This window comes from Schistocerca nitens, chromosome 1, assembly GCF_023898315.1.
Source record: "Schistocerca nitens isolate TAMUIC-IGC-003100 chromosome 1, iqSchNite1.1, whole genome shotgun sequence".
NCBI lineage: Eukaryota > Metazoa > Arthropoda > Insecta > Orthoptera > Acrididae > Schistocerca > Schistocerca nitens.
Window position 1 is genome coordinate 1,222,131,195 of NC_064614.1, and position 26,254 is coordinate 1,222,157,448.

Genomic DNA, 26,254 nt, shown 5'->3' on the forward strand with positions numbered 1-26,254 from the left:
CAGAAATCTTTAAATACTAGCGTATTTTAAGCCAGAGTGTACGCGAGCGGAATGCGAACCAACTGCAGTGGTGCGAAACATCCTGCGCCGTAGACATAGGTGTGTTTGGTAACCCCACCGTGGTGGGATGGCGGCCACTGGCGGTGCAGTACGGCACGCGCGCCCCTGTAATTGGAGCAGCCCGGTAGCGACGTAATAATGCCACCTGCGGTCGGCCACACGATCCCACAGGCCAGAGCGATGGCAACGGCGAGACCGAGACGCCCTTCCCCTTCCCGTCTCGCCGCCTTCTCGCCACCGCTACAAAACCTGGCGGGCTGGCCAGGCCGCAAGAACGCGCGTCTCTTGCGGTCAGGGAAACCTATGAGAGCAATTAGCACCCAGGGCGTCGCGAGCGCGGAAGACACTTGTGGTGGCTGCCGACAGGCGGAGGCACCGCTGCCCGCAACGGCGTTGCGCGCGGCGGGTTGCCTACGCGCTCTCGAGCAGGCGCGACCCGCTGCGTCGAGGGCCTCGTTGGGTGTTGGGTGGAGGTCAGCTTTGCCACTGTTTGCACGCTTTACCGCTGTTGCGCGAAAGTCCATTAACGCGTCACAACACTCGCACCGGATTAACTGATAGAGTGGTTTACGTCGGCAGGTAAATGTCGCCGCATATTGAAGTAGCGCGTAATGACCAAAGCGTGCACATAAACTAAATTACTGATAAACAACAAGGAAGGAAGAGCACACTGCTACATACCGTCGATATAAGGGTTATTAGGGGCAAAGCAAACAACGCATGGGGCAAACAACATCGCTTTTCTTTCAAAAACTGTACCGACACTAACAAAGCACAGATCAGGAGGTTGAAACAAATTTCATTTATTTATACCACACTAAAATGAACTGGGGAAGCATTTTGTGCTCAAAATGAGAAAGTAATTACCAAAGTAATCAGTATAAACAACCTGTAAACGCTAAACGTGCTTAATAAAATTTGACAGTCCCGAAAGCTCTTTCATGAAGTTGAGGTTCTCATTAAGCGGTGGAACTTGTCATTCCACAATTCGTGCACGGTAAAGTAACAACGTGAACTGAGGGAAGAGTTTGTTAACGCGCTTAAAAAATCATCTGTTTTCAGCAGACGTGTGATAGCTGATCACTGATGGCAGAAAAATGGCGAAAAGTTGGCAAAAATCTCGTTCAGTAAAGGACGATGACACTCACGAACAAAATCCTTCGCAACAAGATAAGTGCCATCTTCCAAAGAGGATTCTTTCCAATATCTGTTGTCATTATTTTCTGCAGGTAGGTACGGAACTATTAATTATTTTTCTCAAATATTATCGCGTGTTTGCCTTTGATGACTCTTCTACGACATATACGAACTCATTACGACCGTGAGTCGGTAGAAGCCACATCGTATTTTTTAAAGAGTTTATTTGAGGAAGCTGTATGCGCAAATAGACGTAGGGACATTTCAGAATGCGATGGGAACGTTGGGGGACCACTGAAGTGTTTCAGCATGGGAAAATCTGCTACATACACACAGTCGACCTGGGCGTTTGGTTGAACATCGTTGCGAAGTGTGTAGCTTCTAGTGAATTAGCAACTGTGAGGATTCCAAACGCGGAAGAGAAATAATTGATTTCATAGGAACCGAAAAATATATTAAGTTTGTATCGCACCAGCGTGATTTGTTTTCACTTGGTTTTTTCGGCGTATCTGCAAAAAGAGACATAACCCTCTCTATAATGAGAGGGTTCTTCCGTTAGCTGTTAATTCCTTCAATGAGGAAAACTATTAATCAGGGTTTCGTATCAGGTAAAAGTGCGATCAGTTTCCGTAATAATATGGACTTTAAAATCTTGTAGGGAGTCAGTAAAGCAGTCGAGCTGTAGACTGCCACGAACGCGTATTGTCTCTCGTACGAAAACATTAACAGTCTGCGAAAGCTTTTTTTCGCTCTATATAACAGTGAATACTACACATGCATCTTTCGGATGATTCATAGAGGAAGATCCCGCGGCCGGGTTCCCGGGTTCGATGACCGGCGGGGTCAGGGATTTTCTCTGCCTGTTGTGTGACGTCCTTAGGTTAGTTAGGTTTAAGTAGTTCTAAGTTCTAGGGGATGATGACCATAAATGTTAAGTCCCATAGTGCTCAGAGCCATTTGAACCAACCATAGAGGAAGATTTTCTTGAATAGAGGCTTTTGGATTTTTTTACATCGACATGCGAAATAATTATGAGCTTACAAGCTTGTAGTATCAACCACAATGCAGAACGAATATAATTTAAACTGCCGAACTGCATGCGTCATCTTTAGATGGAGGTCACTACGTATATTGTCACAGAAGTTAAGGAGTTTGAAAAAGTTAAAGAAACTCTTTTAGACCAATGGAAAGTGTGAAATCAGTTGCAAGACTGTTAGTTTATACGCCTAGCCCCAATGTTATTCAATCTAGGCATATACATTCAGCAAACAGTAAAGGAATTCAAGAATAAATTTCGAAGTGAGGATATTAAAATTTTGATGTTTGCCGATGACGTTGTACTTCGGTACTTGGAAGAGCAGTTGGGCGGAATGGATTGTGGCTCGAAAAGAGGTTACATGATGAACAACAATAAAAATAAAAGAAAGGTAATGGGAAGTAGTCGAATTAAATAAGACGATGCTGAGGGAATTAGATTAGGAAATGAGACACCAGTAGTAGTAGACGAATTTCGTCATTTGGGCAGCAAGGTGACGGATAAAGGCCGTAACAGAGAGAACATAAAATGCAGACTGACGTCAGGAAGAAAAACGTTTCTGAAAGAGAAATTTGTTAACATTTAATACAAATTCAAGTGTTAGGAATGTTTTCTGGAGGTATTTGTCTGGGCTGTAGTCCCGTTCAGATGTAAAACGTGGACGATATACAGTTCAGACGAGAACTGAAGCTTTTGAAAAGTGGTGCTGTAGCAGCATGCTGAAGATTGGACCGGTACATCGAGTAACTAATGAAGACGTTGAAAAGAAAAGAGAAAGTCGGATGTAGGCTGTAGTAGTTATTCGGAAATGACGAGGTTTGTACAAATAGCATCGAGAGCTGCAACAAAGCAGGTTTCGGACTGAAGAAAATAACAATAAAAAACGAGTCTGTTCGGCTCCGAATAGAGATTAGGACATCGAATTAAACGAAAATATAAAAGTTCTGGTAGTTGTTTCTTTTTTCTTTTCAGTTCAGAACAAGTGTAAAAAAGATATCTGATGGAGGCCTTGTAATCCGAAAATGTCCAACTAAATAAATTAATCCTCCGGAACACACAAAATATTGTGGCTTTCACTTATAATTATGTTTTTCATCCAAGAAGCAACGGAAGAATCAGTAACATCACATCAAGTGTTATATATGCGATAACAGGTGAGACGGAAATGGCTTTCGTGTTTGCGACGACTTCCAACGTTAGGCCTGTCTTGTACTTGATGCAGTGCACCGTAAATATGACGGAAGTACTTGTCTCCTGATAGGAAAATGTTACAAGAGAAACAGACACCGCCGTGTGAGAAAACAGCAGATTTGGTAACAGGGCTGCGGTTATGTCGGGGGCTCCAAGTGTGCTACTGAATGCGATTGTAGTAGATGCCAGTACAGAGTATATCTCGTTAAAAACGTCGAATTATCTGTAATCTGTCAAAATTAGTGCTGAACGCTTACTTATTACGTCTGAGAAATGTTTATAATCTGTTGCAGTTTCAAAGTATTGCCTAGGAGGTCGTTATTCAGTTCGGCGTGTTCGTTAGACGCTGGTTACTGATGTCGTTTTAGTAAAATGAAATCTGTACAAACACCATGCTTTGCATTCTGGACAGAGACGAACGCTGGTGTGCCTCTTTATACAATAATTTTACAATTTAACGAATCTAACAATACCTAGTTGTCATGGTATTTCTTTCTCCAGAGGCGCGGACGATGCCGGGATTACGGCAGCTGTCATTAATTCTTTATGTACAATATCCTCTTTTGGTGAAATACAATTTAAGACTACAAATTGCTATATATCTTACGTTATGAAGTGACTGACTTTAAACTAGTTCTGATACAGTAAATCGAAACATGCACTATTAAAACACCTTGTTCTCATTTGTTTGGCCATTCTTAACTCCAGAAACGAATGAGGCTGTTTACCGAAGAATAGAACCTTCTGAGTGTGGAACGAGCGTCAAGCGACTGACAACGAGCTGACCGAGTCCCGCCTCTTCATTTCACCTATTGTGGACCTGAAATCTTACAGCAATAAAGTTCCTCTTTTGCTGAAGTGTTCACGCCTGATCTTAAAACAGCGCAGATCGCCACTTACTTACTTTTGGGAAGCGATTTTAGACCTACAAAACTCTTGAGACAGTTAAGTGGGTTGCTCTTCACAATAGACTGACACCTACTACTATCAAAATAGGTAACGCAGTTGGCAGACTACGCTTCAGTGGTAGGACACTGGAAAACCGAAGTGGGTCCACAAAGGAGACAGCTTACAAGTCACTCGTGCGAGTCGAGTGTGTGGGACGGACGCCAAATGGGGCTAACAGTGGCTACTGACCATGTACGAATGTGGATAACGTGAATGGTTACAAAATTGTTTGAGGCATCGCAGAGATGCTGGAAAAACAGCTGCAGGCTTTCCCGCGATAATGCACGTCCGACGAAGCAGATTTAAATTATGACTAGAAAATTACTACGACCCCTTACGTATAGCTTTCATACAGACCGCTAGGACAAGATTGCGCTAACTGCATCCGCGGAGAAGCGTTTAAATATCCTTCCTGCGCTTCATACACGAACGAAAAGGGCAGAAGCCTTAATAACGTAGTACAATGGGAAGTAGTCTCTGCCACGCACTTGGCAGTACTTTACAGAAGCTTCCGCAGCAGCGTTGATGTTGTATCGAAGTGACGGCGGTTCTGTATCTGAAACAGCACAACTACGTAACGATCGGGACTGCTTTTAATCGGGTTCTAGTGATCAGACGCTGCTCTTCCATAGACAATAAAATTTTTCACCTACGTACTACGCAAGTCAGCTAGGACTTCGTTCCGCGAATAGCAGGGGCAGCAGCGCAGAAAAAGTGTTAGCTTAGCCTGAGGGCATAGCTTGTTCAACGAAATATTCTGCCATCCGTTGGAAGCGTTTGAGGGTAGGTGCGGCACAGTAACTAAGGATGGACAGCCTTGGGTTCGAGTCTCTCTCTTCCCGAGCAAGAGTTCCACGTCTGCACTTAGCTCCTACCTCGCGTACGCACCTGAATACAACTGCCGCCGTTCGTTCAGTTTTTCGCATTTTTGAGCCGACAGAGTTTTGTCGAGTTGGAAACCGCACACTTTACCGTGCTGAGCTACTGGACATTGCGAGTGACAGGAATTATATTGAACTGCGCTCTATATATCCGCTCTCCTGACGCTATACTTTGTCCTCGACGGGGAGTCCCGTACACGCACACATTCCAGTAATACCTGGCGTGCTCATGGGCAGCGTAAGCTGGCGACTGTTGCTTGTGTCGTACATCGACGATTTAGAGGATAGTACGAAAGCCTGCATTCGCATGTAGCACACCTCTACGGGCAGGAGACCTTTAGTAACACCACGTTGCTTCAGGAACTGTGGATACGCAGTGTAGTTACAATTAAACGTTCGCTACTTAAGATGGCCTCCATGAAAAACGAGTGATGCAGGACAGTGAAACTGTGTGGAAAGATTTGTAAGGAAATGCGGAAGAGACATAATGAATAAACCATTGAAAGAAACACATTTTAATTTCCATATGAGAGGGTAACGTTCGTGTTAACTGCGAACCATGTTTACGTCCCAGATAACAAACGCTGTTCAACGTCGCGACCGTCTGCATCCACGATAGCCTGGAACCACACTAGAAATACCATTTCACAATCGTTCGCATCACTTTTCGAACGGTGAGCCATGCAACGTCCAGCTGTCGTGACACGGCACATGCACTGCTTGAAAATCGCGCACTGTATCCAATGTTCTCATCCATAGCAACAATAACTTCTTTAACAATTTGTGGCGCAATTTGGCCGACGGGCTTTCCCAGGAGCAATTCCCAAATCACCATTTAATTAGAACTTCCGAATCGTGTTCCTGAACCTCAGTGCGGAAAGAGAGGTCTCTCCGGTTTCCTGCAACGGATCGGTACTGGCGACGAGCAGAAGCACCATTTCTGCTATCTCGATAGAACAGCTTTAAGAGTAAAGTCCTGCTCAGCTTGCGCAGATCCATGTTGACTGTCTGCAACTGCAATGCACACTAATACTCGTCTTTCAACCCTACTTCACCATACTAGTATAGGCAAGTCATGACACGTAACGCTACTAACAGTACAAATCACGTAGCGTACAGTGTCTGAACGTCATTCCTATAAAATTTGGTATCCATACAGCAAATAACGTTCGTCTACACTAGCTCAAATATCTAAAATTAAAACCACATTGTAGATGGCGAGACGGCACTTCACATTAGCCCTCTTCCAGGGGTGTCGGGGTAAAGATGCCTTTCCGCACTTTACCGAACCGCGGCACCCAACATGCACATCCAGATCAAAACGCATGTTTATGACGAGCCGGTCTGACTTTAGTTAGAAGATAGTTGTTATTATCACGAATTTATAAACGAGGTACAAGAACTGCATAATATCTAGTTACATCTCGACAAAACATCAGGCTGGCTCCTACAGTAGAGAAATACAAAGCTGAACACGAAATTCAAAGAGACTGTATCTTTATGACTGTAGGATTTATGAACCACAAATAGAATCAGTCATATGATACAAATATTTATGAGAGTAGAGGTATAAATTGCACAAGTAAATAGGCTCAGCGTATCAAATGGGATGATACAATTCATTGGTAGCGTACTGGGAACTGCAGTTTGTCTATAATGCAGATTGCGTATGAAACACTTGAAGGAGCTGCTTGAAATCTGTGTACTAGCATCAGGTAGACCAACAGGAGTCGTTGAGCCTGTACGTAGAACGGTCACAGGCTTGTCTGATTGGCGGGGGAGTGTAACATGGTTGTTGGCAAGACTTACATGGTTGACACTGGGCGCAGAGGCACTGTGTAACTCGCTGTGTAACCTGCTTAAAAAAGTTTACGGACAGTCTTTCACGACAGAAATGTCTATCTCGTAGAGATCGTGCAGATAAAATTAGGTAGGCTGCAGTACGCACAGAAGCGTACGAACAGTTATTCTTTCCATGCGCTCTCCGCGAGTCGAACAGGAAGGAGTCTTAGTATCGTAAAGGACACGACTGTCGATAACGGCTAAGGTAGTCAATCATACAGTCAGTCACACCCCTTACGCATCGTTTGTTCTCTGCAAAGTTCGCAGATGAACGCGCCTTTTCCGGCAGGAGGCATCATTGTTCCACAATACCCAAGCGTTGCTGCAGACGCGCATTTATGTGAGGTTTCCAGGCAACTGGGTGACTGATCGGTTTATTTCCTCAGGATGTTAGTAAGAACACACGGAGTCAGTAGAAAAGTCAGTTTCGCCATGTTCTGTCAGTAACATTAGTTAGTAGGTTGTATCATTGCTCGAATAATTACTAACACGACTGCAAACTCTTATAACATGATGGTGTAATTTGGAAAAGGAAACCTGCGATGGAAAACTTCTGTGTGAAAATATAACTAAATTTAACTGAGATCATGAGCACACTTGAGTCTAACCGCTGTTAGTAAGTGTGTTACTAACGAACGAAACAGATGAAGTAAATGGCATGAGCTGTTATCCTTTTTCATTTAAAATTGAAGAGCTGTTACTATTCATAAAGAAAAGGCAGACGTTTCTGTTTTAGGAAGTTCGGGGAGGTTTCATACGAAGTGCGTTCTCTCTTTTACCCATCGCTTACCGAAGTCTCAAAGCAGCAAAGAAAACAGTTTCCATTAAGAATCAGGAAGGGAATTACGAGAAAATATCGCCGCCCTTGCCCCCCTTTTTTTTAATTAGAAGTATGCGATTTTTGTAATTTTCGTGTAATAATTTATTATTTTGACGATGGATTAGATGTATCAAAAATAGTCACATTACCGGCTTCCGTAAATATTTGCCATCGTCGGATGTGCGTGATACACACAGAGCTCCTTAGAGATATAAAAATATCGTTAGGCACTTCGAACATCATGAAGTCATTTAACATTTAAATGCACGTGGAGCGTATAGTAATATCATAAAAGATTAGATGTGATGATTTGACTTACGGTCATTGAAATGTTAAATGACTTTATGATGTTTAACGTCCCTAACTACATCTGTATATCCGTAAGCCGATTTGCAGTAGAGTTTTGAAACATCGAACATAATGAATTACCTAGAAGAAAACGATTTATTGACAAATAACCAACACTGATTCAGAAAATACCTTCCGTGCGAAACGTTCTCACGAAGTAATGAGAGCTATCGACAGGGGATGTCAACCTGATTCCATACTCTCAGTTTTCCACAAGGCTTTCGATCCAGCTTCTCACAGGCTTTCTAATCAAATTGCGTGGCTCCGGAGTATCGTTTCAGTTGTCTCACTGGATTCGTGATTTCCTTTCAGAAAGGTGACGGTTCGTAATAACTGACGGAAAGTCATCGAATAAAATAGAAGTAATATCTGGCGTTTCGCAAGGAAGTGTAATAGGCCCTCTGCTGTTCCTGATCCACCTAAACAATTTAGGAGAAACCCTGAGCAGACCTCTTAAATTCTTTGAAGATGGTGCTACTTAGAAAAAGTAACAGGTCTACTAAAACACTGCTTACACCACGCTTGTCCGCCCTCTTCTGGAGTACTGCTGCGCGGCGTGAGATCAGATCAGAGGGGATTGACGGAGGACATCGCAAAATTTCAAAGAAGGGCAGCTCGTTCTGTATTATTGCAAAATAAGGGAGACATTGCCACGGACAGTCGTTAGAACACAGACGTTTTTCGCTGCGGCATGATCATCTCGACTGCTACGGTCGCAGGTTCGAATCCTGCCTCGGGCATGGATGTGTGTGATGTCCTTAGGTTTGTTAGGTTTAAGTAGTTCTGAGTTCTAGGGGGCTGATGACCACAGGTGTTAAGTCCCATAGTGCTCAGAGCCAGCCATGATCATCTCATGAAATTTCAATCACCAACTTTCTGCTCAGAGTTTGAAAATATCTTGTTGGCACTCACGTAAATAGGGAGACGTGATCATAATAATAATATCGCAGTTCGCACAGAAAGATTGAAGTGAGCATTTTTCCCGCACGCTCTTCGAGAGTGGAAAGGTAGATAAGTAGCTCGAAGGTGGTTCGATGAATGCTCTGCCAGACACTTCATTGTAGAGGAAATAAATGTATCGAATGAATACATGATAATTGCGAATATTTTGCGAATAAACTCGTTTAATATTTGAGTTTATGTATTACGTAGTTTCGGTTATCGCCATCATCAGGTCAAAACATACAACTTGTAAAACGAGGTTCACTGTCAATACCACTGAAAATTACGCCTAATCGAACCCTCAGCACAGTTATCGTCCAGATTAGGCGTAGACTTTATTGATACTGAGACTGAATTATGTTTTACAAGTCCTGTTTTTGAGCTGATGATGCCAGTAGTCGAAACGACCTTATAAATGAAGTCAGTTATTAAGCGCTCTCGACAGTTTTCTCCACCTTTTTAGTGTAGCGGTTCTCTCGGTGCTTTCACAGAAATTATAAGAGGCGCGAGTCGACTTCCGCAGCCCGGCGGCTGGCGCTCAAGATTACTCTGCGCCGCGCGCACCGGGGACTTTATGGCACCTCCGCCGTACTTTCCGGCCGCGCATTAAAATTCACGCCTTTACCGAAAGCTGCTGGGCCGGGCAGTAAAGCCACGCGAGAGCGCCGAGAGATTGTCCCGGGCTCTCAGGCCCTCCCTCACTCACCCTCTCCAGGCAGTCCGGACGACACGGCGATCGAGCGCCGGCGCGTGCCGCGGCTGGAAGCACTGGACAGATCCAGTCGACGGCGACACTTCGGCCGCGGCTAGCAAAGTTTTTTTCTCTCCTCCGTGTGGGGCGTCTCCTATGCGCCGCATTGCAACCCTCTCACATACATTATGTCTCGTGGTTGATTACCGCGAATGAAACCACAGAGAGGCGCAATTGTGTCGTCAGGGGAAAAAAAAAAAAAAAAAAAACCTTCAACTTCATCTACACGAACATAACTGCTTTGTAATTCACGCTTAAATGTTTCGCAGAGAGTTCATAGTCGAATTTCATATTATTTCTCGACCGTTGTTTCGTACAGCATGTGGGTTAAATGAACTAAGGCTTCTCTTACGTGCTCTGATTTCTCTTATTTTATTACGACGATCATTTCCCATTTGTTAGGTGGGAGTCAAGAAAATATTTTGGCATTCAGAGGAAAAGATTGAAATTTCGTGAAAAAATTTTGCTGCAACGAAATAAGCCTTTTGTTTTAATCGCTGCCACCCTAACATCCTTATCATATCCGTGACAATCCCTCCTGTTTCACAATAATACAAAACGAGCTTCCGTTCTTTGAACTTTTTCGATGTCCTCCGTCAATCCTGTCTGGTAAGGATCCCACACCGCGCAGCAATACTCCGGAAAGGGATGGACAAACGTAGCGCAGGCAGCCTCTCCAGACATTTGTTCCATCTCTTAGTGTTCCGCCAATAAAACGTAATCTTTGCTCCGCCTTATTCAAAACATATTCTATCTGAAGACCCCAATCTAACATGTCATTCTGACCCCTAGGCGATCTATTGTATACCCGAAATTCTTCAGTACTCTTGTTGACGAATTAACACTTTTTGTTCTAGATCAACTACAACTTTTCGCAATTCGTTTTAATTTTCTGAAGACATTATTAGATTGTAAACGACAGCACTATATGCAAACAATCTAAGAGGGCTGATCAGATTGTCTTCTAAATTGTTTGTATTGATTAAAACAGCAGAAGGCCTATAACACTTCCATGGGAAACCACAGATATTTCCGTTCCACTAATGACTTCCCGTCAATTACTCGGAACTGTGACCTATTTGTCAGTAAATTACGGATCTTGTAGCACAACTGAGACGTTAGTCTATATAAGCGCATAGTATGATCAGAAGCTACTTGTGAGGAACGGTTTCAAAAGCCTTCTGCAAGTCTAGGAATTTAGAAATTAGGTCGCGTATTAACTATTGGTAAGACGTGTTGCGGCCGAAGTAAGCCACCTTCACGTGTGAAATATGAAGAGTATTATAGCTATTACCGGCATCGGTCATGACGGCTGCACCAGCTAATGCTAGTGACAGCTATCACACTGTCTATATAGCAGATCTGAAACCGTCGCACCAATAAATAATGCGCGACGTACGCATCGCTTCGTGTATAAAATCGTCTGTTATTAATGTGGCCAGTGTTGAGTTTATTACGACGTATGAAATATTCGAACAACTTATGGGAATGCAGCCGATTGCCGTCTTCGACAAATGTGCCTACGAAATAATCGGTTGTTCGCGTATCCAAACGTCGGCCGTTGTCGAAGACGTCATCCGGCTGCATTCCCGTAAGTTGTTGAACAACTGACGTAGTTGACTGCCTGATTCTCGAGCAAAATCGTCACCATAACTGTAAGCGTTGAAAAACGAACTTATCGTTTTCGTTGAACTATCCGAATAGTAACAGGTGCGTGCAACATTGGTGACACTTCTTAGAGTTATCCGCATCATATAACACATTTCTGCACAGCTTCGGAATCCGTTATACGCGTTTCGGACAAGTTAAATCTCTTTCATCAACAGCTTTAAAGGTAATTACTAAGAGATGCGTGTATGGTGTATACAACAAGTGTATACAAAGTGCATATGATGTATACACTACAAGAAATGGCGCCTGTCACTACTGGAAACAAGAGCCACAAGTTACCCGAGTCCACTTTTGTATTAACTGAAGTAACGCCATGTGGTGACTGATGTATAACCCTCCGAAACGATTAGTGGAGATAAAATAGCCAGCTGTATTAGTCATAACAAGACGTCCTTTCAATGTAAAGCGGTATGACTCCTGTCACTGTTTAACATTGTCGTCATCGCTATACCACGGAATCCTCAGTCTCCAAATACTACGCGTTGCTCTGTCGTAACGGAGCGCGCTTGTATATTACCACGCTAGCGGAATCACGACGTCATTCACTGAGTCCGTAACAGATGTTTTCGTGCATTTAGAAATATTTATTGCAGAGTGGAAGTTTGTTGCTGCAAAAGTTACTGGAGTACTTTTGAGAAATACTGTGAATTTTCTGACGGGTTCGTTCGTTCAGATGCGTGATATGTACCGGCTGATTTTTTTTTGCTTAAATTTAGTTAGTATTTAGATACACAGGCTGCACTACGTAGAAAAGTTGATGACTCCTGTCATTTAAATGCCGTTGCAGAACCTATCGCTTCGTATCCCAACGAGACGAAACAGTCATGTACAGTACCGATCTTTGCACTTCCAGACGTTGTTTCCATGGATTACAACGTTACGTATTTTGTCGTGCCTTATTTTCCTCTGACGCGAGCTTCGACGTATTGTTGCGTGTTGGTCCTATGAATTTTCTAAAAAAACGTGGCTCCACAGCTGGATGAATTTGTAACGTTGTGTCACTACTGTTGCGACAATCGGGCCATTTTCGAACACTTGAGCTGAAGTAAGTTCCGCCAACAAACAAGTCTGCGTAAATCACTCATTGTCAAAAATTACAAGCAAATCTTGTGTATTATTTTGAGAAATCATGGCCACTCAGAGGCATAAATACATCCAAAAAGGTCTTTCAAAAGACAGCCGAGATTGCGACATAATACAATGTGTATGCACTGACGTACTGTCGCGTTTCAATATTGTCCATGTTACAATGTCACCGTTTGTGGCAATGGATAATTTATTTGTATGTTGAGCTACAATTCTTTCCGAATTAAACTGTTAGTAATGTGGCATGTAGGGATACGATACACCTTGTGAAGGTAAACAACCACATTTCTATAGTTCGCTAAGGCGGTTTTATAGTTACGTGCCTCGACCTGTGTGAAACCAATTAGCAGGTACAATATTGTACTTCCGACATGAACATTGTGTGAAATCGTTTAACGAACACCGATATTACATACTTGGTTCGACAGACTGTTAGATTCCACAGCTCTTTTTTTACCACGACGAATAAAGTCTACAGTAACACGGAGACGCCAGTAATCATATTGGCAAGTCGGTGGTGATAAAGCATAGAGAATTAAGCTGTACAAGTGGATACGATAGGTGATATATATTTTTTTTCCACACTGAACATTTGCTGGGTAATTAGTCGCGACACTTTCGCCCTGTGGCGGTCACAGACATCACTTGTTGCAGACACTTTCACGGCGCGGCGGAGCGGGGCCTACCTCCAGGTTGTTGAGGATGGCTCTGCAGTTGTCGGCCGGGACGGAGTCGTCGATGGCGACGATGACGCCGTCGTAGCCGCCGTTCTTGAGCAGCGCGGGTCCAGCGGTCACCTCCCACGCACAGAGCACGACTGTCACCGCCGCAACCGCAGCGGCCAACAACAATCCACTGCACGCACTCGCCATTGTCGGCCGGCGACCAGGTCACACGCACACGATAAAAAACCCGCAGTTTGCTTCAGCTGTCATGCACTATTCGACGCCTTCCGCAAAAAGAGAGAAGTTGCAAATGAGAAACAGGAGTGAAGGGGAAAAAAAAAACAAAGTTGCTTTCGTCGAGTTTCGCCGGCCACTTTGCGTATGTTAAGTCACAGGGGTCGTTTCGGTTCTTGTCGTTAGTCTCGCATCGTGTGAGCGGCTATCGTTGCTATAGCGACGTGCCGGATGCGGTCGAGCGTGTCGGTGCGTCGGCGGTCGGACAGGCGGGAGGACGTACGGAGGTGTACTAGGCCCTCGCAACCAACCACGAGCGAAGCAGCGCCGCTACTGCGAGAGCTTTGCCGAGCGCGCGCCGCCGTGCCGCCGCCGCCAGCGCCGCTACGCGGCCGCCTGCGGAACCGACGACCCCCCCACCACGCGCTACTGCTACCCCCACCACCGCCGCCCGCGCCACGCGATCGTCGCCGGCATCGGCAGCAGCTTGTGCCTGGCCCAGAAGCGCTCCGCTGCATTTCCGGGCCGTTGCGGGGTGCAACGGAGCTTCGTCAGCGCCGCTGCGTCGCTGGCTGAGGCGGCGACGGCAGCAGAAGCCTTCGGCCCTTTAGCTGACCACGCCGCTCGCATGGTTCCTCGGTAGAGGTCTCTGTGGATAAAGCCTGGCGTAAACCGGACCGAACGACAATTCTCTCTGATGTAGCGGAGCGTGTGCGAGCTGGATTCGGTCGTGTTCAGTTGCACTCGCAACTGCTCCCCCGCGTTCCGCTTATTTTACTTTATCTGTCGGCAGATCGAAGTTTTTCAGCCCAAAATTGGAATATGTCCAATGCTACCTGCATTCGCTACCATCATTATTCAAGAATTCATTTACTGCTATAATTCGGACAGGTCAGCACATATTGTATGTCACAATCACGTTTGTCGTCGTGTTCGTCTGTAAGGGCCCACTCGGTCAGTTTTACCTTTACTGGTCTAGCGCCCGTTGACGCTCATGCAAATCGACCGTCTTAACTTCTCGCTGTTGTGTATCTTCTGTAGTAGTCGTTTGAGGCTCTGTGAGTTCAGGAACCTCTTGTGGTATTCAAGACTTCCATGTCCAGAGAAATGTCCGTATAAGATGTGGCGTTCATCACAGATATGCTTAAGCTTCACGATGCGTTCACGCTCAGTTCTTGTTCTGTCAGTGATTCCCTAGTCCGGTTCAGTCCGTCGTCCTTGCCAAAAGGGGGCGGAGGCGGGTAATTACCTCCCTCCTCCCTGATTGGTCTGTGGTTTAATAAAACCTCTACAAAAACTAAATGTCGTTTATTTGTTGTTATTTTTAAAAATGAAAGTGCTCAAAGAAAATTCTTTTTCTTAGTAAAGTTTAGTCAGGCGTTAATGTTGCTTTGGGTTGCCAGAGGAAGGGGGAAACTGAGTAATATGGTATTTCACTCAGAAAGGCTGTGAATGCCTGGTATAGTACATCGAGTGGCGTGGGTTTCATGCAAACGATCGGCATGTTACATTTCAGCTTACGTTGACCCTTTTGGAATTTACAGATCTGGAGTACAGCGGCCAAGCATACTCAGCCGGCTCTCAGAATTTTTCATCTTACGCCTCATTTACTGTTAGCCTATTTCCTCTGTATGTTATTTGGTGCTAAAGGGTGCTCTTGTACCAGTGTATGTACGTCAATGAATATCCCAGGAATATCAGTTTGTCTGTGTGGTACAGGGTGATGGAACACATAGACATCTACTGGATGTCGGACTTTCAGTAAACCATCAAAGGAAGTTCGCGTCGTCTCCGCTTCGGCGCTAACGGCACAGAAAGCCTAATCGTTTGGCTTCCTGTCTATTTCTGTTGTTGACACGTGCTGCGTACGCCATTGAGAGGTTGAAGACATTGTAATGTTGCTGATAGAAGAATCGAAATATCGTATATGCTTGTGGGGCCCAAGACATCTACAGGACAAAAGCTGAACTAAGAGAAATGTGATTAGTAGAAAACCGCCGAAGCACCCAAAGTTACAACAGGAGACGTGTTAAAGACGACAAATTCACTACAAGCTTGCATTAGACGGGAACGTCACAATCGAAAGCTTCGCTTTGCTTTTTTTTTTTAAAAAAAAAGAAAGCACTTTTTCTTCTGGCCACAAGTGGCACATAGGGACCATCCGACCGCCGTGTCATCCTCAGATGAGGATGCGGATAGGAGGGGCTTGCGGTCAGCACACCGCTCTCCCGGCGATTGTGATGGTTTTCTTTTACCGGAGCCACTACTATTCGGTCGAGTAACTCCTCAATTGGCACCCCGAAAAATGGCAACAGCGCATGGCGGCCCGGATTTGGACGATCACCCACCCAAGTGCCGGCCACGTCCGACAGCGCTTTAACTTCCGTGATGGGAACCCGTTATCCACTGCGGCAAGGCGCAAATGTGCCAATACTATGTCGGTTGAAATTTGAAATATATGAAAGACCCTATCATTCCCGTCGCTTATGACTGTTGTCTTAGAGATTTTTGATTCTAAATAAAAATGATTTACATGGGATTATGCTTTCTGCTTTCTAACAAAATATATAGTATATTTTATTAAGTAGAATGTGTGACAGATCGACTGGATATTTCAGATTTCGTTCATGTTACTTTATTCATATTATATTCCTTATACGTATTGTACTAAAGTCTTTGAATATCGGAGATATAGCAGTTATTAAAATGCGTAACGACCACCAAAGTTCAAATAAATTACCTTATCGTCACGTGACCACTCTGTTGTTATGAGGGCAAAACTGCAGCAACTACCCGCTGTGCAAGTGAATTCAAAACATTTGTTTTCACTATCGATAACTTATAGCGCTGTCGTCTTTAGTTTATGGTGGCGCTAGTGTTCGTAGTATGTGTGTGTTATCTTTCTGGAAATGCTTTGCAATGCTACGTTTTAAATACATTTGCACGGCGTTTACTTGGTGGTTGTCGACGACGTCTCCTGCCTGCATTCCCCCAATGTATTTGAACTTTTATACGCCGGCAGAAACTCAAGTCCAACCACTAAAATAAATGTCTCCAGTTGCTAATAAGCAGATTGTAGATGTTGATCTTTATTCCGGTTACGTTGGTCGTCTGTAATTGATGTTGCCCTTTTATATTTCCTCTTCAATTTTAATGAGAAGCCAGAGAAACACCTCAACGAACCTGTTAGCAAACCTCTCGAATAGTTCCAAGGAAAGCTACAACTTCAATCCATTGTTACATGGGCTACATCCACGCGTTTTACGCTTACGTGCAAAAACAGATTTCCAGACTCTTCCTTTCCCATATCATTTTGCTTACTTCGTCCAAAACAGTTCATCTCCATGCAGTGTACCACTCTCTGAGTGTAAGTTAGACTTCGTCAGTCTAACTACATCGTCTCGTACACTGCGTACCGATTATTGGCGCCAAAAAACAACAACGCAGCTTTCACAGGCTGTGTTCGTTATCTCGTGTTGTCTTCCGTTCCGCCGGCCGCGGTGGCCGAGCGGTTCTAGGCGAATCAGTCCGGAACCGCGCGACTGCTACGGTCGCAGGTTCGAATCCTGCCTTGCGCATGGATGTGTGTGATGTCCTTAGGTTAGGTTTAAGTAGTTCTAAGCTCTAGGGCACTAATGACCTCTGATGATAAGTCCCATAGTGCTCAGAGCCATTTTCTTCTGTTCCCTCTATTCGAAACGCTTGTTCGCATGTGGAAGCGATAGTTGTAAAACTTGGCGAATTGTCTGTGAATGCCCGTTCACAAGTGTTCAATTTCATTCGCTCCGGCGTAAAGCAGGCTTAATAGGAGTTCCGCGAATCTTTATGTAATCGACCCATTAGATTACGAATGTGCAGCCGCCGAAACTGCACTTCTTGAACCTATGTTTTCTGTAATAGTAGATACATACCGGCAGTGTTAAGGTTTGAAATCAACTTCCATCTCCTGTTACGGAGAGCAAAATCCGAATTTATCTTACTACGCTCTATGCAAAGTGCAGCGGACAGTTTTTCTCATGTATAGCTGAAATGAAGACCGGACAGTAACGCTACGTAAGTTGGAAATTAAAGATGAAGGGGGGAGAAAGGAAAGGAAAGGGAGCCGGCCGATGTGGCCGAGCGGTTCTAGGCGCTTCAGTCCGGAACCGCGCTGCTGCTACGGTCGCAGGTTCGAATCCTGCCTCGGGCATGAATGTGTGTGCTTGTCCTATAGTTAGGTTTAAGTAGTTCTTAGTCTAGGGGACTGATAACCCCAGATGTTAAGTCCCATAGTACTCTGAGCCATTTGAACCATTTTGAAGGAAAGGAAAGGTACAGTTGATATCAGCTGCTTCGAAACTTTATGTGGAATCAGCGACGATGAGTGTGGTGTAGCGGTGCTCGAACTTCGGACACAGTATTAATCGTGAATGAGCAGACTATTTCGTCACGCTCCTCGGTCCACCCACATTCCCACTTAGCGCTACCACTCACCCACAGACCACGTCAATGTCCTCCGTGCTCGCTAATCTAAGATTCTTGCTGGAGGTCGAACGTAAACGTGCATCTGCAGCGAAGGTTATGGATTTATAGCCCATCGGGCGTGTTAGTTATATGAGTGCATGGCGTGTGTTCTTTCGGACATATCTCGGCACGCCGCTCTGTCGACCCACGTTCCCTCTTAGCGGCAGCACTTATCCGTCCATCGAGGAGCATCAGTTACATGATGACGTGTTGTGTGTTCTTTCTGACATGTCCGATAGAACACACACCACGCATACATATGATTTTACTGTGTAGCTTGTTGGCTTTTGTCTCGAGGTCTTCGAGCGACATTCGTTTAGCGATTTTTCTGACGTTTCACCAGCACATGTGGCCGGAACTGTCAAATGGTTACCCTACAGCGGAGGGCTAAACAAACGTCGGCCGATTACCCTGAGATAAAAGGAACAGGCAATAAGTCAACAATAGGTCGCGAATACGTCAACAATTTGGTGTTGATTCGAACAGTCGAACGACTTGTTGTATTGCAAAAGTAGTGGTACATTTAAGCTAACTTTTTCGAAATTCCCGGTGTTAATGGGGTGGTTATCGTGAGACTGTGATAAATATTTTGAAACATTATACCGACAGATGCGACACGGAGAGCTTCAGCGTCTACCCCCCTGCTCATGATATGGTGGCACGAGGTCGCAGTGTAGTGAAGGTAGGGCGCTTTTATCGGTGCCTTCTTACGCTCGGACCGCCCTCTGGGGTCGCAATTAGGGCCAATCGCAGCGTCGCGTGACCGACGCCGACGCGTCTGGGGTGTCGTGAGGTCGCCGCCGATATGCGAGGCAGGCTTCTGCCATGGCTAGTGCAATGGTAGTCTATCTAAACCCTACCACCCGCTCATTAGTGGGGGCACAAGATTTCATGGTTTGCTGTAGGCAGTAGGGTTAAAAAATGGTTCAAATGGCTCTGAGTGGTCATCAGTCCCCTAGAACTTTGAACTACTTAAACCTAACCAACCTATCACACACATCCATGCCCGAGGCAGGATTCGAACCTGCGACCGTAGGGGTCACGCGGTTCCAGACTGAAGCGCCTAGAACCGCACGGCCACACCGGCCGGAGGCAGTAGGGGTTTCAAAAATATTGACACTAGGTTCTCATAAAATTTTGACATAAAGTATTTGCTAATTATTATTATACAGCGAGGGGACAAAAAAGTCATGGGTTAGCGATTTGTGTGGTGTCACCGCCAGACACCACACTTGCTAGGTGGTAGCCTTTAAATCGGCCGCGGTCCGTTAGAATACGTCGGACCCGCGTGTCGCCACTGTCAGTAATTGCAGACCGAGCGCCACCACACGGCAGGTCTAGAGAGACGTCCTGGCACCCGCCCCAATTGTACAGCCGACTTTGCCAGAGATGGATTACTGACAAATACGCTCTCATTTGCCGAGACGATAGTTAGCATAGCCTTCAGCTACATTTGCTACGACCTAGCAAGGCGCCGTATTCAATTGATATTGAGATTCTATTAATGTATCATCAAGAGCGATGTTCTACAAATGTGGATTAAAGTTAAGTATTCCAGAAGCTACGTACTTTTCTTTATAGCATTCATTACGTATCCTGTTTCAGACCTCACGCCAGCCTGCGTGAGTTTAAGCGCGTGCCTTTCGGCTTCCTCTCATTGTGTCTAGGCTGTCTTGTGTCTTGACACAACAATTTGTACATACACAGATGGTTGTAGTCTCGCTTACGCAAGATATAAAAGGGCAGTGCATTGGTGGAGACGTAATTTCTACTCAGGTGATACGTGTGAAAAGGGTTCCAACGTGACTAAGGCCACACGACAAGAGTAGACAGACTTGGAATGCGGAATGGTAGTTGGAGCTAGACGCATGAGGTATTGCATTTCGGAAATCGTTAAAGAATTCAATATTCCGAGACCCACAGTGTCAAGAGTGTGCGGAAAATACCAATTTTCTTTATTTTTTAATTTTTTTATTTTTTATTTATTTATTTATTTATTTATTTATTTTTTTTTTTTGCATTACCTTCGCGTAACAGTGGCGTTTGCGCAGAGTTGTCAGTGCTAACAAACAAGCTACACTGCGTGAAATAAGCGCAGAAATCAATGTGGGACGTGCGAAGAACGTATCCGTTAGGACAGTGCAGCGAAATTTTGCGTTAATAGGCAATGACAACAGACGACCGAAGGGAGTGCCTTTGCTAACAGCACGACATCACCTGCACTGCCTTTCCTGGGCTCATGAGCATATGGTTTGGACCGTGGACGACTGAGAAAGCGTTGCCTGGTCAGATGAGTCCCTATTTCTGCTGGTAAGAGCAGATGGTAGTGTTCAAATGCGGCGCAGACACACGAAGCCATGGGCCCAAGTTGTCAAGTAGGGAGTGCGTTAGATGGTCGTCGCTCCATATGCGTGTGGGCTGTGTTTACATGGAACGCGCAGGGTCCTCTGGAGACCACTTGCAGCCATTTACGGACTTCATGTTCCCAAACAAGGACGGAATTTTTATAGATGGCAATGTCTCATGCCACCGGTCCACAACTGTTCGTGACTGTTTTGAACAACATTGTAGACAGTTCGAGCAAATCATTTGGCCACGCAGATCGCCAGACTTGAATGCCTTCAAACAATTAATGGACGTAATCGAGAGATCAGAACGTGAACAAAATCGTGCACAGGCAACGCAGTTGGTTAGTCAGCGTGGTTCAGTATTTTTCAGAGGAGTTTCAGCGACTTGTTGAGTCCATGCCGCGTCGAGTTGATGCACTATCTCAGGTAAAAGAGTCTGACAGGATATTGGGAGGTATCCCAGGAGTCTCGTCACCTCAGTGTGTGTTATATCTCTATTTTATAAATTTTGTAAGCTAAAACGACTTCCCTGTTTTATAAATCTCCACTACTGAAGAACCGCTTGGTGGTTAGAATATTTTACGACTAGCACAGAAACAAAAGTGAGCGATAGGTAAAAAAAGGCTGACTGCCCCTGGTCGACTGTAAGAAGTCGCGACAGACACTGCTGTGAAAAAATGGAGCGACAATAGCGCCCCAAGCGACGAGAAAGTCAGGCCTCTCTTATCGCCATACGCGCGCCGTAAGAATGTTTGTATTTAATCCTTTTTCAGAGTAGTTTACGAAATTGTAAACAGAGTGTAACGATCATAAGATAAATATAAAACAGTCAAGCCTCATAAATGAATTGATATTAGCTACATTCTAGTCAGGAAGAAATATTTTAGAACTTATACTCTTTTCCATTATTCCCACGTTTTCCGATTAAAGACATCATAATCTGGTTTAAGAATAAAACAAGAGAATGTTTTTCTTACTTAAAAGAAATGAGTGGAAGGAAGACTAATGTTTAAAACCCCGTCGACATCGAGGTCATTAGATACGGAGCAAAAGCTGCAGTTAAGGAAGAATGGCGATTGATATCGGCCGTACCCTTTCATAGCACCCCTCCTGGAGTGATTTAGGGAAATCACGGAAAACTTAAATCTGGGTATCCTGATGCGAATTTGAACCGTATTTCTTCCCGAATACGAACGCAGTCTGCTAATCTCCGCCCCACTATCTTGCTCGATATTGTTTAAAGAAAACGTAGATCGAAGTTTTTTTTTTAAAAAAAAGTATACGTTTATCTTTCTTCAATTGGTTTCAGAGATATTTCTGTGGCTGTTTATTCTTAATGTCACAGGTACTTTAATTTGACGTCATAATTTTGAACGATGTATGATGATTTGCACGTCGTTATACTTCACTCGCTTCTGTAACATATTAACACTTTAATTTAATTTAAGTACTTCAGTTTCGAAGGACGCCTACGTTGAAGATTCGGTGTTTCTGACTCTGATGCAGCAACAGTTGTGAAGTCGATTTGCACTGTATGTTCAGTGTAATTGCCTTTTGCGTTTTACCATTGCAGCTGTGTGGTTCTTCTCTCTTCACCGACTGTTGTGATACACAGATAGGATCTCTTCTTGCTTGTCATGTCTTCTGCTATTTACTAACCAGTTTATGGTCCTAAAAAGAAGCGTTCATCTTCTTTAATGCTTGTAAGTTACAAGAGAAACGTAACTAAACAGCCCTACTTTGTGATGTTTTATAACTCTCCAGGTGTTTAAAGAACCTAAACAATAACAAATGTGGTCTCTACTTTTAGTTATTGCTATAATTTACTGCACCCTTCTGTGGAAATCATGTTGCAAATCAATATCAAGGATACTGTTCACATCCATCAGATACTCTTTTCAACGATGTGGCTTACTGGCCGCTTGGAGTGCTGCTGTCGTAGCGTACGACGAAAAAGATGTCGCAGCATACGACAAAAATGATGTAGCAGTATATGACAAAAATGATATAGCAACATACAAAAAAATGACGTCGCAGCATACAACGAAAATGATTTCGCAATATATGACAAAATCATATCGCAGCATACAACAAAAATGAAGTCACGGCGTACAACAACAAAATGTCACAGCACACGACAAAAATGATCGAAACCGTTGCGACTGTATGTCTTTTCGTGGTTCTAAGATGCCGAATATGCTTCGCATTTGGGCTGATAATCACGACGGCTGGCGTGGTCCTCTGCAGAATCGGCGAGGTGGGTAGCACTGACTAGAAGAATGAACTGGATGACGGGGAGCGTATGTCGAGCTATAAGGCAGTACCTCTCATAGTGCCAGAGAGTGCCTCAGAGGGCAAAGACTAAAGGGGAAGATAGAGAATGAAATATATCCAACAAACAGTGGGTGTCCACAGGTCACACATGTGCACAAGAATGCGGAAAATGTGATTCACAAAACTATCGTGCAACATCTAGAATGAAATTTTCAATCTACAGCGGAGTGTGCGCTGATATCAAGCTTCCTGGCAGATTAAAACTGTGTGCCGGTCCGAGACTCGAACTCGGGACCTTTGACTTTCGCGGGCAAGTGCTCTACCAACTGAGCAGGAGAGCTTCTGTGAAGTTTGGAAGGTAGCAGACGAGGTAATGGCGGAATTAAGGCTGTGAGGACTGGGCGTGAGTCGTGTTTGGGTAGTTCAGTTGGTAGAGCACTTGCCCGCGAAAGGCAAAGGTCCCGAGTTCGAGTCTCTGTCGGGCACACAGTTTTAATCTGCCAGGAAGTTTCATCATTGTGCAATATGCTTTACATCCAGAATATTAAAAAATATTCTGAGCTCATCCAGAATGAGATATCTCGAGCAGTATCACATCCTCTATCCCAGCCACACTGTATTCCGAAAACGTCGATGATGTGAAGTGCAACTCTCGCTTTTCTGTTATAACACCCACAAAGCAATGCATCAACACAGTCAGGCAGATACAGTATTTCTTGGCTTCCCAAAAACGTTTGACTCAGTACCACACATATATTACAGTCTTCTACGTATCGCTGCCGTACATGTCGTGAAGCAATGGCACAGAGGCGTTTAAGCACTCTTCCCGCGGTGCGTACGTGAATGGATCGGTACAAACCATAAAAACTGGTATAATTCCGTACAGTTCACAGTGATTTGTGGAATGTGGATGCATATGTAGGTGTAAGTGGTAATGCGAGATGAAGTGTTTGGCACACGGGGGAAGTCGTGGTGGGCCGTGTCAAACCAGCCAGTGGACTTGGGGAAGCATGGAGGGGGGAACGATCCTTACAGAGACTCCGAGTACCGAAATCTCGAGGCGGCTGCCTGCGAATACTTGCCATTGTTACTAGGCGACCGTTTCACAAACGGCGCGAGGTCGTGTGGATGACACCCGCATTGCATTTAACACGCACTGTGCAGTGCGAAGCCCGCATCTCGTGGTCGTGCGGTAGCGTTCTCGCTTCCCACGCCCGGGTTCCCGGGTTCGATTCCCGGCGGGGTCAGGGATTTTCTCTGCCTCGTGATGGCTGGGTGTTGTGTGATGTCCTTAGGTTAGTTAGGTTTAAGTAGTTCTAAGTTCTAGGGGACTGATGACCATAGCTGTTAAGTCCCATAGTGCTCAGAGCCATTTGAACCATTTTTTTGCAGTGCGAATGCTTGGCGTGCAAACTATGCCACGTCTACAGCTCCGTTTGCCTCTACACGGTGATAAGTGGTGGTGTTACAAAATTTCAGGAATTATGCACAGGAGCAAATATTTCACTCCGAGGTAAGGGACCCTGGTCCGCAAATGATAGAGTCGAAAGTTAGAAACGGAAATCGTTCTCATACCTCTCGCTGTTCTGGCAAGATTGTAGAGTTGGCAACTTCCAGAGGTGGTAACATGGACAAGAAGAAGACGTGCAGTAAATATGGGCTGTAAAATGCATACTATAAGAACTATGGAGTGCTTGTTCAGTAGAATAGATGTGTTTTTGAGTGTCGAAGATGAACAAGTACTCATAACTCTTCAGGTACACATTTCAGAGCCCATGTTTAGTAGACACAGTTTTCTTGTTTCGGTGCATACTGCCACGTGACTGAATAGGATAGTCGTATACTGAGTTGCTGCAACACCGAGGCTTTGCCATAGTGACGTACACGATATCACGGGAAGACAGTGGCTACGTTTGTAAGTTACCCACTCTCTTCACGATTTTATTAACTGTTCATTGGCCCATTACGACTTTTGAAACGTTGTTTGCTGTCGTCTTGTTTGCCGACAGCACAACCGGACAACGTACTACTGAGGTACACATGTCAACAGGTGTAATAATTTCGATAACATGAATCTTCAAATTAAACAGCTGGTATTTAACATTGGGTTTACTATGTCCTAAATTCATGAAAAGGTCCGTACGTCGACCTCAGATCCACTCTAGGTTACATGAAGAAGCATTTTACTGGCATTTTCACTTGTATTAGCCATTGCCCTTCTCGATCTCGTTTGGTCGCCAAAAAGGAAACACTTACTGTTCCATATCGCACAATACTAATGACAGAATAAATACTTTGCGCCCGTATTCGCACCATCATATCTCCGCTCCGATTCGTACTTGTTCGTTCGACGAGGCGACTCCGAAGACTGTACTGCCCACGCTGCTTTCCTGCCGGTGTCAAAAATTTCAACCCACTTCTCAGCCAGTGGGGCGTTCCCGCCTCCCCTGTGATCTTGGGTCCAGCAGAGATGAGTAAGGGTAACATTCGATATGCCACAGCGTACTTTTGCAGGGTACAGACGTGAAGCAGCCTCGTGAAATCTTTTCAACTGTCAGGGACATTCTTTCATCTGTAGATGCTAGCGATTTCAGTCAAGTGGCCGGTTGTATTCAGCAGACAGCAGCTCCACAATACACGAACTCAACGGCTTAAACAAGCGGCCACGAGAGAACTACCGTGCTGCGAAACGGGGGGTGGGAGGTGGGGGGGGGGAGGTGAGTTCAGCTTTTGCAGTTGTGGAAGGTGCGCCGAATCACGGCTCTGCTCGTGATGTAGCGGATGTTTCCGCACATTGCCTCGAGTGGCATTCCCACTCGCAGAGAAAGCACCAGTCCCATCAGAGCAGGCCAGGGGCGGGCGAGCTGCGGCAAGTTGAAGGCGGTACTTTCGCCCTCTTTGTTTGGTGTAAACTCCGGCGTCAGCCAAAGCCCGACGTGTTGCGACCGCAGACAGAGTGGGCGTGGCCGGCCGCCGGGGATTACCTGCCAAGAGTCAACAGGGCGGAGGGGCAGCCCCTGCCCGGCTTAGGCCGCATTACCGCAGGCGCAGGGCAGGCCGGCACGTTTAGCGCACTGGCGCCTGCAGCCACACCCCCACCCCCGCCGCAACCTTGGCGGCCGTTGTTTGTGTGTCCACTCCGCCGCCTCCGACTTTGGCCTGGCGTGGCCCCACGCTGTGAACCCAGGGCCCGAGCCGTCCATCAGGAGGAAACGTACCGTGCCCGCCCCGCCCACCTGTTTACCCGGAATGCACACATCTTGAACGGTTATAGGACTTATTGTTGTGGCCTTCAGTCCGAAGACCGGTTTGACACAGGTGGCCACGCTAGTCTACATCTGCACGACTACTCTGCAATTTCGGCGACCATGTCTCCCGCATTTCTCTTGATCTCCCGTATTATTTTTTAAATCCTCCCATCTACTTAAGTAACCTTCTCTTCTTCCCATATATTTTGTCAGTATTCCGTTGTTACACTCGTAATTCAGCGAAGTGTTATCGATAGTTCTAATTCCCT

The 26,254-nt window shown here is 45.2% G+C and overlaps 1 protein-coding gene across 1 annotated transcript in view; it reads right to left on the reverse strand.

The window, feature by feature from the left end:
* LOC126201490 (calcium-activated chloride channel regulator 1-like) overlaps positions 1-13,928 on the reverse strand; it is a 417,825-nt gene extending 403,897 nt beyond the window's left edge. The window contains exon 1 of the mRNA XM_049936789.1: positions 13,400-13,928. Within this exon, the coding sequence (XP_049792746.1) occupies positions 13,400-13,585 (186 nt within the window). The 5' untranslated portion in view covers positions 13,586-13,928. The remainder of the gene's footprint in view (positions 1-13,399) is intronic.
* Between the last annotated feature and the right edge of the window lie 12,326 nt (positions 13,929-26,254).